At 34.5% G+C, this 18173-nt stretch overlaps 1 protein-coding gene across 5 annotated transcripts in view; it reads left to right on the forward strand.

Moving 5' to 3' along the window:
- DNTT (DNA nucleotidylexotransferase) overlaps positions 1–18173 on the forward strand; it is a 267418-nt gene that overhangs the window by 147016 nt on the left and 102229 nt on the right. For all 5 annotated transcript variants that reach the window (XR_007377188.1, XR_007377189.1, XR_007377187.1 and 2 more), the window contains one exon: positions 17527–17629. Coding sequence is in view for 2 of the 5 variants with exons in the window: in XM_048945808.1 (XP_048801765.1) it covers positions 17527–17629 (103 nt within the window). In the remaining 3 variants the exon portion in view is untranslated. The remainder of the gene's footprint in view (positions 1–17526; positions 17630–18173) is intronic.

Here is an 18173-nt window from a genome sequence, read left to right on the forward strand (position 1 = left end):
GTGGAAGATTCGTACTCTAGATGTATCATTTCCGTTTGCTTTGATTGTCGAAGTGCAAAAGAATGGTAATGTCCACTAGAGAAGATTTCAGTTCTGACCTCAGTTTTGCCCTTTTAGATGCTTATAGGAATATCAGGTTATAAGCGTGCGCACAAATACTTTGCTTCCTCCTGACATGAAGTCCTAGCTCTGAAACAAATACCAGTCTATCCTGATGGCTGGCTCATTAGAATCACCTAAGTGGAAAGAAGCAGTGACAGTTGTCAGTACAAATAACAGCACTCTGAACTCCAAACTCCAGCTGTGCATTGCAGTGGCACTCTTTAAGGTAATACACTGTAAAGCATTCCAAAATGGTAAAACAAGTTTTTCATTATTTAGACAAATTTCCTGGGTGAGTTTGCCAAAGTGAATGGTTTGAAGTTATGAAAAGACATTATATAACTACATAAAGTTCTAGTGTACCTACAAAATGAGTATACTTAATAACCTATGTTCTGCTTACCATTCCTATTTTAAGTAGCAATAAAATGATTATGTTTTTATTAGATTAAAATTATTAAATTAAAGTATTTAGGATGTTAGAACAATTGGCGTATACAAATCTAATTATTACTATTATTAGGAAAATAAAAGATGTAGATGTTAGAATTCCAGTATGACTTATACAAAAAGCTACATTTTGGAAGGAAATATCCTCCATATATTCTTGAATAGGATTCTCCTATATAGCATCATTTTTTCAGTGACTGTAAAGCTCATTTAGTAAATAAGCTCACAAACTGTCTTTTCCATGGGATACAGCATTGTGCTGACACAGTTTGAATAGGATGCCATTTCATTTCAAAAAAATTCAAATCAAATCCAATGGCTTCAGGAACTGTTACAAGATACAATCTGGAGATGGGGTGTGGGGAGGGGGCAAGTATAGCATGTCACAGAGCATACTGACTGTGCTGAACTTGATTTATTAGTCTAATTTTATTAACTGGAAAATCACTTTCCTATACTAAAGGTGAACTGTTTCTCTTTGAATGTTTTGGTAATTTGGATATACATTAGTATGATATGCCATTGGGGGCATAAAAGCTGTTATGATTAAAAGGAAGTTGTACAAATAATTGGTACCTGACATTACCACAAACAGAGATGTATCCACAGACTGAAGAAACTTCATTTTCAAAATCTATAGTGAAAACAAAAAATAACACTTCAGAAAATCTCAGGCAAGATCAATTTTGATAGCCTTAGAACTACTCTGTAGCAGAGTTGTGTTATGTGTTGCAGTTAATTTCAAGTTCATGAAATAGTGCTCATATGCAGTCTGCAAACTGTGGTCAGAGGTACAGAAACCTCTGTGAAGCAATGGCATTTGAAGGTCACTGGAATATTTTGATTCAGGGTTTGGCCAAGAAATTGAAATGGCAACTTGGGTTAAAACATTTCCTTCTCACTTATTTTTAACTGTCCACACAAATCCTTGTTTTATCATGTATTCCTGACCAACTCTGCTAAATCTTTATTATAAACAACAGACTTAGTGATTACAGAGAGAATAAGCTATAGTTATTCAGAATTTGTAACAAAATCAACAACTAGCAAATATTGCTCAGTCATTAGTGGCTTTTGATTTTTTTTTTTTTTTTTTTTTTTTTTTTTTTTTTTTTTTTTGCATTTTACATGGGCATTCCTATGAAGCAGGAAAAGTCACAATAATGAGAAAATAAGAGTGTCTCCTGTAAGTGTTTGACATGAAGACAGATAGTATCTTGCATAGATTTTTGAAATGCTCAGCCCATGAATTTAAACAGATAGATTTTAACTCTCTGGCCAGGAAGTATGTTGAAATAGGAAATTTAAAATACACTAGTTGTAAAGTATTTGCTGTAGATGGATGAGCACTAAGGGTTTTACAGGCTGAATCACAAATAACCATAGGATAAAGCATATTCATGATGATATATAAAATTGATAAATAAAAAATCTTATAGAGCTCTAGGTTCAAGGAGGACTTGTGGTAGTGGAGAGAGTGGAATGTATTCAGGGAAAAGTGAAATAGAAAGCTACAAAGAAAAATTTAAGTGATTTCAGAAAAAAAGCGACAACGTAAAAGAAAACCATAAAAACTAGGGGTCAAAGCCAAGATATGTATGACCTTGATGAAACTGGTTGTGTAGTCTGTTGGATAATTCTAGTTCTTAGATTTTCTACTACAAAATAATTTGTTCTAGCTTGCTGGAAGAGATGCCTTCCAAAATCCCAGCCACTCAAAGTGGGAATGGAACAAAAGGGGACAGATAATAATTAAAAAGTTGTTTAGATTGCAATTGAAAATTATCCCTTCTCTTTCAGCAGACCATTCGTATATCTTGGAGAAAATCTAGTTTGCACTTAAAATCCTTAATGAGCTCATCCTTTTACCAAATGGAGGTGAGGGAAAGGGCTCTCTGTTGCTTTATTACTGAGGTTTCTGAGTTTTATCTTCTCATGGAAGGTCCAAGTGCAAGCAAAAGCTAAAAGTTCTATTTTGGTATGTGAACATTTATCCAAAGAAGAAGCAAGATTCCTTTAAGATATTCTGTTTATGGGACTTTGATTCAGCTTTGGTTTATTCTGAGCTCTGCTCAGCAGTTCTTCTGTGATCATTTTTCCCCTTCATGACTGTCCCTAGACTCTGCTCCATATCCACCTGAAGGATATAGGTTACTGCTCAGTAAAGCAGGAAAAGAAGAGCTGCCACAACAGAGTAAGTGTTTCAGTAATCAAGTCCAACATAGAATCTTTGAGGAAGTCCAGCACATCATGTTCAAATGCTAAATGTTTTGTTTTTTTGCCTTCACTTAATGAATGCTTGGTGCATGCGTTATGCCCTAATGCTCCTGTGCAAATGTGACAGCAGCTATACAGACCCCTTTGAATTTTTTCTCCTCTCTCTTCTTGAGGCATGGATCGTTGTAACATCGAGAGACCTGCAGAAGTAACTGGTACTTCTGTCCAACAGAAATCAAACAAAAACTATGCCAGCAGTCCCAAGCTAAGTTCCCAGCAAAAAAAAAGAAAAAAAAAGAAAAAAAAGAGCTGCAACATAGCAATATTAATTCATAGTTCTAAATTAGAGATTTAGTGAATGGGTTAAAAAAAAAAAGCAGTGCTAATGATGCTTACTGAATTTGAAATCAAATGTGTATATGTTTAGCAGAAAACAAGCGTCCATTTCTTTTTCTATTCTGGGGGGGTGAAGCTACTTAAGCATCTCTTCTGCTTACGAAAACTGGTGTGTGTCTCAGCAGTCCAGGACAGAAGTGGATACAATTTATTATGTTTTGTCTTTGTGGTTCTTCAATGGACATTCCTTACTCAGAGAGCTTTCTGATGCATGTTATGTCTCCAAGTGTATTTCTTGCTGTTCATATAGTAAGATAATTCTATTTATTAATATTTTTTACTCATAAATGTCTCAAGGCACATACACTAGGGATGAAGTTGTTCTGAATATTTTGCTCTCAGTTGGTGAGCAGTTACTAAGCTGTATAATGTTATCCTATGATTCACTGTTTGCCACAGAGATTTGGTAGCCCCAGATGCCAGGTGGGTCAGCGTTTGCAGGATCAAATGCCTGTTGTTAGGAGTAAAGAGATTAAAATATAATTCTAATTAAAATATGTAATATGCTGCATTATTTCTGCCATGGTTTTATTACTAGAAAGCTGGCTTGAGAACAGGCTAGTTGTAGCACAGCCTACTCACTGCACGTTTACTGCTTAGTAGAAGTCAAAGTTTATTGTAGACTGCTTAACTGCTCTAAAGACAGTTGACAGCACAAAGAATGGCGTTTTCCTGACAGATAATCATGAGGAAAGGTTCAAGCGTCAGTGACCAGAGGGTATGTTTCACAGATTCCTGCGAGCAACAGCAGCCATAACATTGTAATTAAGTGTGACACGATCATGCTAGTGGTGTGTGGACATGATAATGAGGAGGTAACTGCTGGCAAAATGTTTTTGGTTAGTCAGAAAGGACATTTTCTACATGTCACGTAACAAGGATAAGTTTAAAAAGGCTAAAAATAAATCATATAGGAAATGCCAACTACTGGCGGTAGTCAGAAATGGTCCTTTTGGTTGCTTTTAATTGGGGGATGATGGAATTTATCATGGATTGTTGCTATGTTGTGGGGGAATTGGATGTATATGTTTTCAGAAGTAATTGAGAAATTATTTTCTTGATAGATAGGAAGTCTTGACTCAAACTAACCAGCCTGTGGCTGTATGATAGCAAAGACACAACTATTTAAATTTTAAATTAACAGATATTTTTTGCCATTATATGGAACGGATGATTAAAAAACCTTAAAATAATCACAACTATGTGGAATTTGACTTCATAAATTAGCTTGTTTTGTCTTTGTAAACTGACTCACATGCATAAACAATTACTTGAACCCAAAGTAATCATACTATCAGCTCAAACAAAAGTCTCAATCTTATTTTATTTTAGGAGTTGGGATGGGGTGAGGTGTTACTGCCATTTCTTCTGTGTGGTGCATGCAAGTAATTTATTTCTCAGTTCAAGGAATTTTAATAGAAAATCTGTCATGTTTATATAACTTCCAGTACAGCTGAGCAGGAAGCACACAGGAACTTTTCTTTTTATGGTAGGTTGATTCTATAGATTGTTCCATCACTTCCAAATAAGTGAAATCGAGGCTGAACATCTAATATGATTTAGACATCCTGAAAATGTGCTCATTTCCTTCCTTGTGTAAGTATTAATATTTCTCTTTTAAATCATCCAAAGTGAACATTTTGATTTTTGGAAATGCCAAAGCAGTCATGCATAGTAAAGAACGTTTTGATGAGAAGTTTCTTTAACAAAGGAATATAGCAAAGGTAAATAATCAATTTGAAACTCTCAAGGGAGCTATCTAGAGAGAATCAAAATCAGGTAGGTTTGAACACACAACTTTAATTCTACAACCAGAAAACTTAAACAGCAAAAATATTGCTATAAAACTTCGTTAATTTTCTTATAGTGACTGTATAAAACCCTTTTTCTTTATTCTTTCAAAATAATGTAAAATGTCTTGAATATATATATATTAATGATGAGATTCTAAGTAAATAGAGTAGAAATTCTGAACCAGACAATTCTGTTTCGATCGATAGAATTGAAACTAGTAAATGGAAACTTCCTTAGTAGCAAAATCACTTATTTCCTGTTAAAAAAAATATAAGTGCGACAAATAGCTTCATGAACGCATTTTTAAAATGTGCAGCTTTCATAATTAATAATGCAGACTGTTGTCTGCTTATTTCAGTAAATAAATTCAATGCAGCTGACCTTTCCATTTTCCTTCCTGAATTATTAATGATTTTGGATATCACTGGATTATTGTTCTAGCAATACATATATTGTTTAGCTGAAGTTTGAATTTGCAGTTTGCAGCTAGTTCTGTTTAAAATGTGTCACCTCAGTAGATTGTGTACCAGCTGAGATGGAAACAAAAAAACCAAACAAATAAAAAAAGAAAATTTTATGACTTACAAATCCAGAATGTCAGTGCATTTCATCTGTTTAGATCCACCTGCAGGCAGTTGGAGTGCATGTGCTATCTATAGCCAGCTTGTTTTTCCATGTCTAAACACATCATGATGGTAAATTCAACTTTGTGTCAGAACACCACCAGAAAGTGAACGTAGCATTTGAATTTGTATCGAATCAGAGCAGTATCTCTATACAATAGTGAATCCAGATCTGGAAGATTCCAACTCTACCAGTTTTTGGGATCTTGTCCCGAGAAGTGCAAGTTGTCTGTCAATTCCAAAGAAGTTAGGGAACATAAATGTTTGTGTATTCTGAGTTCTTCTAAAGGAAGATCAGATGCGGTCCTATAGTTCTCAGCACTCTTTTAATTATCTCATGTTTCTTGGCAGAGAGAGGGAGAACTCATTTCCTTAAAGATTTTTTTTTTTACTTTTTATTTTTATGATTTTTTTTTTTTTTTTTTACAAAGATCATGATGTTCCTGGAGACATCCAGTGTTTTTGGGTGCACTAATTTCTTTGTTGCATTCCTTATAAGTAGTAGTTGAATTTCCTTGGTTCTCAGTCTGCATAATTCTGCAGTCTTTAAGCCTTTCAGTTAAGCCAGAAGACGTTAGGTATTTCAAGTTATCTGAGCAAGCCTGATCTGCACCTTATCCTCAGTTCAGCCTTAATATATATTGGAATTTTGTTTTCCTCCTTCAGATTTCAGAATAATTAAAATTTTACTTTTCTTGGTAACCAAAGTCACTGTACTTCTGTCATAGAAAGTTTAAGAGTGAGAATTTGCTGCACATTGACATAGAAAATGATGACAGTAGAATTTACACTTGCAAACTAGTTTGGTGACTTAAGACTAAATCATCATCTCTATGCCCTGAGCTTTGTGCAGAATATATGAGCTCTCAAAACCACATCAGTATTCATTAGAGTGAATATGTTTTTCAAATAGTGTTGAAAGGGTTTTGCTTCAACATTGATTTATGTGCACAGGAAGTTTCTATGATGTCATCTGAAATTCTTGATTGGAATGGAATATAATTTAAAGAAATTGCCAAGACAGCAAAAACAAAACTTCAGCAATGTATTTTATTTAAATAAAATTGTGACAGATTGGTATGGTACGTTACGTAAGATTTAAAAGTTTGAAATTATATGGAGAGCTTCCAGGAATGGTTGCAATATTTCCATAAATTGAGACAGCACTGTTGGTGAATCAAAGCTTAAGCATAGCTTTGTTTTGGTTGGTGAATTTATGTGAAATACAGAATTCAGGCAATCTAGAGCTGTTAGTAGCAAGAAGTGTTGTACACAAGCCAGAGACAAATATTTATCATCAGGGTATAATTGATGACAGCCACATTCAGACATTTGTGTCACTGAAAGCTGGAAGACAATTATGTAATTTAAGTAGTGCAACTGTTGTAATACCTAGAAATTGCCATACTTTCTAATTAAGAAGCAGGTGGTTAAATTCTTGCATGGCCATTCACCTATTTTGTAGTCTCTCAGGAGTAAAAAGCTGGTTTTATAATCAATTTCACTTTTTTTTTTTCCTTTAGAGGTGAGGGAAAGAAATCTTTTCAGCTTTTTTGCATTATAATATTTTTAACTCATTAAGTAGTTTTTAATACAGATAATGCAATATAACTTTATAATATAAGGGATAATTTGCTTTTAATAGTACAGTAAGTTAAGTCTTTCAGTGAATAACCATTCATTGTCTTTTTTTTTTTTTCTTACTGTAAGTAATATCAAATATCTGCTAAAGTAAACTTGAAAAAAGACATCAGCATGACATGAAGTGGAGTGCCCAGGTGTTTTGCATTCTGAGAAATATTGTCTAGGTTTCTTTTGGTTCAGAAAATTAAAAGGCACACACGGTCAGGCATAGCATACACTTGGTCTTTGAAAGTATATTTAATGAGAGATCAGGCGAATGGCACGCATTGCTATACTTCTTTGAGGCAGTGTAGTCACTGAGGGTGAAATTAGGTTTTATGTAAGATTTAACTGGTACTGCACAGGTTTTTCACTAAGTCTCTGTGCCTCAGTGATTTTTCCCTGTCAGAGCCCAACTCACATGCCAAGATATGGTCCATTCTGCTACAGCAGGTGACACATTACCCCATGTTGAGATAAGAAAGATGCTCACAATTAATGCATTTTCTGCATTGTTATGTGTTTTCCTAACTTTCTCATCTACTGATGCTCCATAGCATTCATGTCCTGCTGAATAAATGAAAGTGAAAGTGCTGGTTTTGTGCATGCTATATTAAAAGTATATTCCCCTATGTTTTATAAATGAACTTTCTGCTCCTAGAGGGAAAAGGATTTTTTTCACAGCTGCTTCAGCATGAAGTTGAATTAAATTCAAAAATAAAATAAATGGCTTCCACTGCTGTAGAAAATAAAGTTTTGCCTCTGATTAATTAGAATTAGTGTTATACTGGGCAAGAAAAGTAACATTTTAATGAAGTGTCCATCCTTAAGCAATTCTAAGAGGACACCTGCTAATCTTTGCCAAATACACAGCTCAGCTGAGTCTGTGTTGGACAATTTGCCTCTGTGAAAAAGCTTCTAAATGCTATCTTTGGCAATTTAAACCTTTGTAGAACACAAGACTGATTTACAGCTGTCCAGGAGAATGCTGGCTCAGTTTCTGTTTTCATTTTGGAGGCATCCTAATCCAAAATTACTTTATTCTTAAATCGATGCAAAAATAATTCTTCGGAAGAAGCTAAAAGTTTTCTTTTGTAAGAAAAGCTACAGCATTCCGTTTTTACCCAAAAATTGCCTCCAAAGAGGTCAGAGTATATCTCATAACTGTATGTTATCTTTTTAGTTAGATGTATTGTGAAGTCAAATTTGCATTTAATTGTCTTTGCTGGTGGCAGAATTTATTTCAGTTAATTTGATTTGATTATTGCCATTTCAGCCATTAATCAGCATCCTATTAAAACATCTCACAGCTATTAACTATGCCTTCAAGGAGCCCCGTGCTGTACAACCAAGGAAAAATTATCCCTGAGGACAGAGGTTCCAAAATTTTATTTTGATATTGACCAATGGGTCAGTTTGGGTTTAGATTTCCTAAAATATTTAAATCATTTTATGCTGGCCGCCCTATTCTCATGTAAATCAAGTCCATCACAGTGGCTGAAATGCCAGTCACTCAAATCATAATCCAACTGCAAAATGTATGTGTAACCACCCCAAGCTCTGGGTAATCTTACTACCTCTCCACTTTGGTGGAAGATATATACTGTGACTTCCGACTCATCAAATTCAATGAACTATAAAATGAAATCTTGCCACTAGTGTCTTCTCCAGTCTTGTGTCTCTGTCACATAAGATGGAAGTATAAAGATCATGAGCCTAGAGAGCAAGAGAAGTTGTTGGTAGAGTTTGACATGGTCGAGTGCCCTTAGTTTATTTTGGCTGAATGTTCCTCTTCCCCCCTCCCTCTACTGACAAAGTAATCAGTGCATGTTGCAAGTCAGACCTGTGAACAGTTACTCTCTGCATTCTGTTCTGTTTTCTCTGTGTCAATGTTTTTGGACAGTTAACTTTGGTTGAGCTGCTTTTGCACTTCAGTGAGCATTTATTTTCTTGCTATCTGTTCTATATGTATGTGAATCAGTGTTGCATTGACACTCGAATCTAAATGCTGTTTTGAAAATGTGAAGCTGACCTGAATATTAAGAACAACTGCTAAGCTAAAGCTGACTGTGATTTTAAGAGCAGTTTATGTGTAGTATACCAGGTTTAACTGGTCATTTATGATAGCAACAGGCTGATATTATTTATGTTATACTACTCAGGCTGTTAATATTCTGTATAGTATTGATCAGAATATACAATAAAGAGTTTCTGAGGAAATAACCTCAAATAAATATTACATTATTTTTTTGTAAACTGGAATAACATTTCTGTCACAAACAAGACAATTTTTAAACTTTTCTTTAGCTGTTTACCCAGTTCTTGTTGCAAACACTCAGAAACATTGTCATTTCTTCTATTCAGCAAAATCTTTCACCATAAAATCACCATTGCAGAAGCCCTTTTACAGATCTGCTTCTACCCTGTTCCTTAGAACATGCCATTTTCTTTCCTGTATTATCTGTATACCTCATAGAAGTCAATGACCTTTTGCATCAATGAAGTTAACTCTAGGTCCAGATTTCAGTCCTGAAAAAAATTTCAGAAGGCAATGTGTTGAAATAATTTCTAATTAAATTATGTATTCAGTAAATTAACTTATCTAAAACCTGACAGTTTTATTTATTAATCTACTTTGCATTTTTTTTATTAAGCTGCTAGTAACTCACCTCTGAATGGGAACATTAGCATAGTTGTTCAAAATGGCATTAAAATCTGCAGTGTTTCAGTCGAGAACAAATCATGAATGTCATTTCTGATTACTTTGTAATTAACTGAATTTTTCTCTTCTGGATTTTAAGCGGTCCAGGATGTTACCTTCACTGTACCATCTCTAGCAGTGTTACAATCCAGTACTTCCAACTAAACTTTTTTCTCCTTATGGTGGGGATCACCAGAAGAGTGTAGCTCTTTGTAGTTCGAGTGGAAGTAACTCCGAATCATTTTCATATCTGGCTATAAGTAATTGTCCTTCTCTAGATCTATGTCTCAGCAAAGTCTGCTTAATAAGCAAACTCGCAAACATGCAAAGTACCTAGGATTTGGAATTTCTTTCCCTCCTTTTCTGAGAAGGCATATGCTGGTGGAAGACTGGTAGTGGTACCTTAACTAGGTCTGTGGTAGAGACAGAATTACTGTGCTACTTCTCTTTGATCAAACTCAGTTTATACCACACAATAATTTGACATTACTTGTAGAGTGAGAGTTAGATCAGACCCAGTGAAGAAGATGCCTCCCTAGAGTAAAAATATGACATAAATATTGGAAGAGTCAGAAGCATGAAATGTGTATGCATATGTGTGGGTGTTTGAATATAGCTATGATTGTATGTTTGACTATGCATGCATGCTAATGATACTGTAGGTCTCCCCCAGGATCATGTATTTTTATGGCACCTATGTTTGCTATGTCTTAAAAGTGTGATTGTGCTTCTTACCCTCGGCCTCTCTGCTGCCTAAACAAAAGTTCATTGTGCTGTACTGCAGTTTGTTCCTGAAGTTATGTGTAATGTTCTGCAACATTTAATCCCTTTTCCACTAACACACAATCATTGCTTCAGCAATTTCATTTGGTCTTCCTAGATGTTTATGCATCTTGCTCATCTAAATTCAAAGAAATATTCAAATGGATTCACATTTTCAAATCACTTGGGGATGTCTGTCTAGGAGCTGTCCTCCCTGCATTACCCAAAACAAGAATGCAGAGAAGACAGCACTCAATTTAACATACAATGAATACATGTATTTCTACAAATAAAGGATTTGTCTTTGTCTTCAGTATTGGTTTTCGGCATTTATCTACTGCCCATCTTGTTCTGCAGATGACTTTCATCTGGATTCTTTTTAATCTCAGCTCTTTAGAAGAAAGGGAGATTTATAACCCGTGATATTTTGTTCACATTCTTCATGCACTATCTACCCTATGTAGTACTGATCTGAGTTTCTTTTTACCAATTTTCCTATTCTGTGTCAAAATGTGTTTAAACACTAGAAAGATCAGAAAGTAAGAGTTTAAAAATCTTACCACTTTTATTGGTTGCATAGGAATCTCCAATGACCTGATATTTTTGTTATCTTTACCAATAGCAATCATTGTTCACACAGCTATTTTGTAACAGTAGTTTTTTTCTTATTCAATGTAAATGTTGCAGTTCAGACAGGTAAAACATCCATTAATATTTTTAATATTATTTCAGTCTACTCAATCAGATAGTTAATATTATTGGTGATGTTCTGTTTTATTAAATATAATCCAGTTCCATCACAGAATCATTAAGGTTGGAAAAGACCTGTAAAATCACCTAGTCCAACCTTCCACCAACCACCAATGTTGCCCTCTAGCACACTGTTGCCCATCAGACTAACTCAAAATGTTAGACAATATCCAGTGTCTGAGAGTGCATGTGTCTTCCTCAACAATATTTTCCCACAGTTTTACCAGGAATAAAAGGTATATTCATATGGAATGAAGCCAGAAATGTCTATGGCAAATCTATCTCTGTCCTCCATTGTCTCTTCCTACTTCATTGTTATATTTTCTGGCAGTTGAATGAGTGTATGATTTGAAGGTTCATTATGTAATTAATTCTCATTGTTTCTTTGCTAATTAATACAGTTGATCAGATATTGAAAATTAGCCCTGTTAGTCCTCTAGGCTCTTTGCTACAAGCATTTGATTACAGCCTGTGATATCAGTGGTGGTGTTCTCATGTGCAAACACTGAAGGATTAGGCACAACATAAACCTCATTCAACATGTACAGTGCTGTCATACTGTCAACAAGAACTTTGCCTAAATAAGGGATAGAAAATATTTTCTTAATGGATGGAGTTATGACTGTAATGTGACTTACAAAATGAAGAGGAAAACAGACAAAGAGTTTTCCATTTGGAAAATGGAAATTTCTTGTCAAAAGAAATGCAAATTTGCTAGCTGGCCTGCTGTCCAAGCTGTGAGAAGTCTGAGCCAGTGTGCCAAAGTTATCTCTGGTGATCTTCCTGTTTATCTTCAGAATCTTGAGTGTCTTCTTCCTCCAGAAGTGCTCAAGTGATTGTGCTAAGATTATTTTGAGAGCTGATTAAATTACAGAATATGGCAGATGTGGAGGAAGAATAAACTGTTCTGGAAAGTCTGATACTAAAGTGGATTTCTGGTTTAAAAAAAAAAAAAACAAAACAAACAAGCAAAAAAAAAAAACCAGCCAGCAAAATGAAGATTCCTCTGCATTTCTTATCAGAAATCAGGAAAATAATTTTTTATTTAGCAAAAAGAACAAAGCTGAGGTAAATCATTCAACCTGAGAATAGGTTCATTCCACAGCAAGGTTACGGTTGGATTATCAAAGGAGAGAAAATTCTTATGTCTATCAGACTGCGCTTCTAGGAACTTGAAAGTAAGCAGGTACATTTTAAAGAGTTGTGAAAGAGGTATCTATATGTAAGTATTCTTCCTTGGCATTTCCATGGGCTCCAAGCAAATAGACAAGAGTGAGATCGTAGTAATAGAGCACAAAATATTTGAAAAATAAATTACCTGTGTTGTGGCCAAAAAAAAGAGGAAAAACATACTGTCGGTCAATATGATAAATATGATATCTGACAGAAAACTGAGGACAGAATATAACAGTAAAGGGTAACTATTGCGTAGCAAGTTTAGCTGGAAGTTACAGGCCTGTCTGTATATGCTGTGAATACAGTAGATATTGGAGGTACCATCTGACCACAGCTGAAGAAATATGCTGCTACTGCAGATGGTCTTCACAACTGAAGGGAGCAGATACAGAAAGTGGAGGTGTACAAATCTAGGACTAAGGCTGCAACATTTCAAAGAAGAAATTCCTTTCCTTATTTTGCAGGGAAGGCCTAGCCTATTGTGACAACACTGTGAAGTAATATTTCTATGCTCAACATAGCATCAATAGTAAAGGTAATAATAAGTCAGTGTTATGACAGATCCATCCAGGGGAATTTTGTTGCCTGTGATTTTTCTTTGATGCTTATGTTTTCAAGAAAATACTGAGCATGAAATGCAGTTATTCTTATGAAGATAGACTGTTGATGTTCATTTTGTACTTCACGTGCTTCAAGGACTTGCAAGGTTAAGAAAAGATTGCAGTTTTACCTAAGGCAAGAACACATGAAAATAAAGCATCTTCTGTATCCACTTGAACACTTTATAAGCTCAGTGCTTGCTAACTGATTTTCAGTTTTGAAACATAACTCATTACTGTATAAAAGGTGCTTTACGCTCCTCCAATAGGAAAGTTCTGTTAGTGGTAGAGAAATGTCAGTCTGTCTCTCCTCAGCTAAAACCAGCTTATCAGAATTGCCATTGATATGGGTTACCTGTTATAGAATGTCCTGAGGTTTCAAAATGCTCTGTATACAGAGTACTCCAAAATATTGAATCTTGCTTAAGTTGAAATTATAGAACAGGACAATGTGATTATCCTTACCATACTATCTTTTGATCCTTATATTTAAATTTAATTCATATTATTTAATGATTTGGAATCTAGATTTTGTATTAAAAAATTAAAAAAAGAAAATTCCAACAATTTTAAAAGTAAGTGTTCCATTGCAGTCAATCATTAACTTTATAAAAGTTTAGTCAGCCCAGAATTGAACATACTAAATAAAGTGTTCTGTCTTTTGTGGTTGTCAGGCTTGAACAGATGATTAGGACAAAAACTGAGCTGCAGGCTCAGTTCTTCAAGGTGGGAGTTTTCTTACATAGCTTCATCCTGAAAAGGATTTAGGCTTAGATTTAAATATAAGAAGAAAGATTATATAAAGGGATCTGAACAATTTCGTTAAATAATATAATTCAACTCTTATATAAAAACCTTGTGGTTAGAGTACTTACTGACTTGCCAGAATCATATCTCTCAATCTCTGACTATCCATTAGTGTGCTAAAACCACTAGCATGCATGGATTCATGGCACTTAGCAATATACAATAGAAGATTTGTAGAGCCAGAAAAACTGTGATACAGTGTACTGGTTGGAATGCCCATTTAGAGAGGAGAACTCCTAGGACTTTCCTCCCTGCACCAAACACTGGCTCTGCATTTCATATTTAAGGCTCACTCGATGACAAATAACCTGGCTATGAAAGCATCAGACTGAGTGTTCTTCTTCCCGGATGAGTGCTTTTAATCCAAGAGCTAATAACAAGTAAGTAAATAACCTGTGGACATTGGCATGGACTCAAACACTGTTTCTGAACTGTGGTCATGGAAATGTACCACTGTGGGATGCAGGCGAGATGACTGAGGAGCTGCCTCCTGTAAAGCAGGAAGATTGCCAGTATTCCTAACTGAGATAAATAAGTCAATAAAAGAAGAGGGATTGGCGTATCAATCAGTGGGCTACTGAATACAAGATAAAAATAGGTGGTCACAGCATCATTTTGATGCTTGTTTTTCAAGCAAAATGTTTTCATTTCTAAGTGAAGGATACGTATTTAATATCCTTGGTTATGGTGTGTCATGGCGGAGACAATTTATAACTCTGTGTAAGGAACCTGCTTTCCTGAATATGGTGAGGATTGAAAAGACTGAGGCCCATGTCATTCCTCTTGAACTTTGGTAATGAACAAGAGATATATGTTTCATCTCTGAGGCACTCAATTGGATGATTAATTCTGGGGTTTCAAATCTGATCTGAGAATCAGATATCTGCACCACAGTTTTTAACTCGAGTTCTTTATTATATCATATCAGGGTATACAGTTTGCTTCATCTTCAGTAAAACTGTTGGCATGCAAATGGAGATAATTGTTGATAAACATATACATATTCTCTTTGAGCTTGGACAGAATAACCTGTCTCTATCTGATCTTATACTGTGTGTAAATATATATGTATATGCGAGGAAAGGCTCTGCTCTGCTGTAATCAATGACCATGTTCCCTTCAAATTCATCGGAATGAAGGACTGGACCAACATGCACTTTTCTACATGACTTATGAGCCATGAGTAATATATATTATACAGCTTATGAATTTACCATATTGCTTTTCTATTGCAAGGAAGGTGATAGATTTATTTGGAATAATAAAAAAAATGTTGCAAGTGGCACTAGTGGAGATCTGACTAAATGTTACAATAACAGCCAACAAATTCAGTTGGAAATTCACCCAATAAGAACCATTTCAAAGAGAAGCTGAAATATGGTTGACAGTATCATTAATTATATATTGCATGCTTTTATATCAGTTCTAAATATTATAACTTCAATCATAACAAGCATATTAGAAAATGCACTCTGTTATGCAAAATAAATGGCTGGTTGAACATCTTGGGTTTATTACAGCCAGCTTAAGGCAGGCAGCTGTAGATAAAATTAAAATATGCATCCATTCAGTATGTGTTGATTACCAGAGGAAGAGTCAGGAATCAACTTCTGATTCCATCCATTTCCAAGTTTTTTTGATTATTTTTCTTTATAATAATTTAGGCAAGTTTTCTTACGTCACTTTCTACATCTCTAAGATAGGAACATTAAGTTCCTTCCATTTGGAAAAAAAACAAAACAAAACAAAATTTTGAGACATGAAGTAAAAAGTGCTATGTAAGAATTGTGAATTATTATGGTAATTTATGAGATAATGAATGTCATCCTACAGAAACACTTAGAAATTTTTACTTGGAATACTAAGTATTCGTGAGTTTGAATTACTGTTCAGATTCTAAGGCTAGACTGATGCTTTGTTTGAAACTTCTTTTGAAATCATTTCCACCTGTTTAAGCAGTTTTGACTTTGCTGCAGACATGGCATAATAGTTTCATTATAGTGAGTTAGACTGCTTGTCAAATGTGAAACCTAGGTTTTCATTTCCTTATATCTTGCTGCTAACACTGTTCTACTCACGCAAATGGTAGTAGACATCTGCCAATCAGCTCTGTTCCTACAAACTTGCAAGTCTAAGAAATCAAGTTCAGTTTTTGCACTACTTCAAGAGAAGGAATCATTTCATTAAATACAAAGGAAGAAATATTTTTTTTTGATAGTTCCAATTTTCACTCCTTGTGTAACAATTTACGACTTCTTTGATACTGAGAACAGAATTGAATTGAAACATACCCGAACTATAACATCACGTACCCTTGTGATATAGCTGCATGAGATAGATAGACTTTCCAACTAACACAGGAGATTTTGGAGCTGTGCTACAGTCAAGTGCTGCTACTTCAGATTCTGGGTGTTTACTCCTTCTCCTGCTTACTGCACCTGTTTTCAGAAACATCTCTACAGAAATGACTGTGCTTTCTCCACAGGCTGGCCTGGTTACAGCCAATAAATAAACGTGTGTGCAGTTCTTACTGCAATATTTCAAATGCAGTGAATAGTTTGTATTGGTTCTGCAGGCCTCAGATGTTTTGCAGTCTAGGATAATTTTTAACTTTCTCAAATATGTTATGATTCTGAAAGGAAGCAATCAAAATATCTTGCTTTTTTCCTGTTGTCCAGTGATAACTACATCTTAATACGATTTAGAAATAAAATAATTTGCAACTAGACGAAAAGCAAGTTGAATGTCTAGATTTAAATGTAGGAAAGAAAGATTGTGACATCATTTTTCTCTAAGAGCATTTATGATTAAACTATGCATATGGATATAATTTTCAATACCTAGTAAGTCTAATAAAAACCTTTAGTCACATTAGGGCTGAATTGTTCTCAGAAAAAACCCCTAACAAAAGGGGTTTTTTATGATTTTTCAAATCATAAAAAAAATCATCAACAACCCAAAACCAATCCCTGCAAAACACAACATTATACATAAAAGAGAAAAGATTTAAAATATTTGGGATTATGCCTGTCATAAAAAAAAAAAAAAAAAAAAAAAAAAAGACAATTCATTAAAAAAGTCAATCAAAAGCAAAAAAAAAAAAAAAAAAAAATTTAAGACTGCATTGTTTATACTGGAAAGTTTTTCTGCTCTTACTGCACTGGACTCCTAAGATGTATTGTGGTATTTTGATTATGATTTTTTTCTTTTCAGCAATGACTAAGACCTTCATTTCTGAGACTTAAGGGGAAGAAAGAGATTTAACATCATTACTTGGATCTGCAGTATCTAATTGAACAACGGAGAAAATGCATCAGAACTTTAGATTATTAGATAACAGAGAAAAATGACAGACCTGATAAAAGAAAGAGAAGATTCAATTTTGATTGTGTTTCAGGAAACATTGCAATCACTTGATTCTCTTTTTATAATGCAGCCAAATATATATATATATTCTCTTTGAAAGTAGTGTGAAATTCAACAAGAATTTAACTCTTTTTTTCTTCTTGTTATTCATTGCTTTCAGGGGCAAGAAGATTGGGCATGATATTGATTTTTTGATCACCAATCCAGGACAGAGGGAAGATGATGAACTTCTGCATAAAGTTGTTAACTTATGGAAAAAGCGGGTATGAACATAATAACATTTAGATATATATGTATGTTCCAGAATCACTGAATTAGGCCTACGTAGTACTTAAGTTGACTCTTTTTCACATATCATTTTTTGAAATTGGATGTTATTCTAGTTGGTTATTTATCTTGATTATCTAGATGTATCCTACAGCTCAGAATGCTGCAGTTGAAGGTTGTATCAGGAATACTCTATGCATTGTTGTATATTCCCGTAAGAGGTAAGAAGTTAGGCTAAATGGAGGTTTGGGTGGCACAGTAAAACTGTTCTTATACTTAAAAAAAATGAATTATATATATAATATATATATACTATATATATATGAAATTATACATGTATAGATACACATTCTTCTTAAAATGGAAGTAGTTCCCCCCAAGTTTTTTTTTTTTTTCAGGGAGCTCCACTTTAGGTATAGTGGACTTCTGTTACCTTATGGTATGATGACAGCTGATCTGAAAACTTGAGTATACAGCTCCAGGAATTCTGGCTTCCTTTCAGCCCATAGATTAGCAATTTTCATGGCATCCACTGTGAGA

Source organism: Lagopus muta, chromosome 5, assembly GCF_023343835.1.
Source record: "Lagopus muta isolate bLagMut1 chromosome 5, bLagMut1 primary, whole genome shotgun sequence".
Classification (NCBI taxonomy): domain Eukaryota; kingdom Metazoa; phylum Chordata; class Aves; order Galliformes; family Phasianidae; genus Lagopus; species Lagopus muta.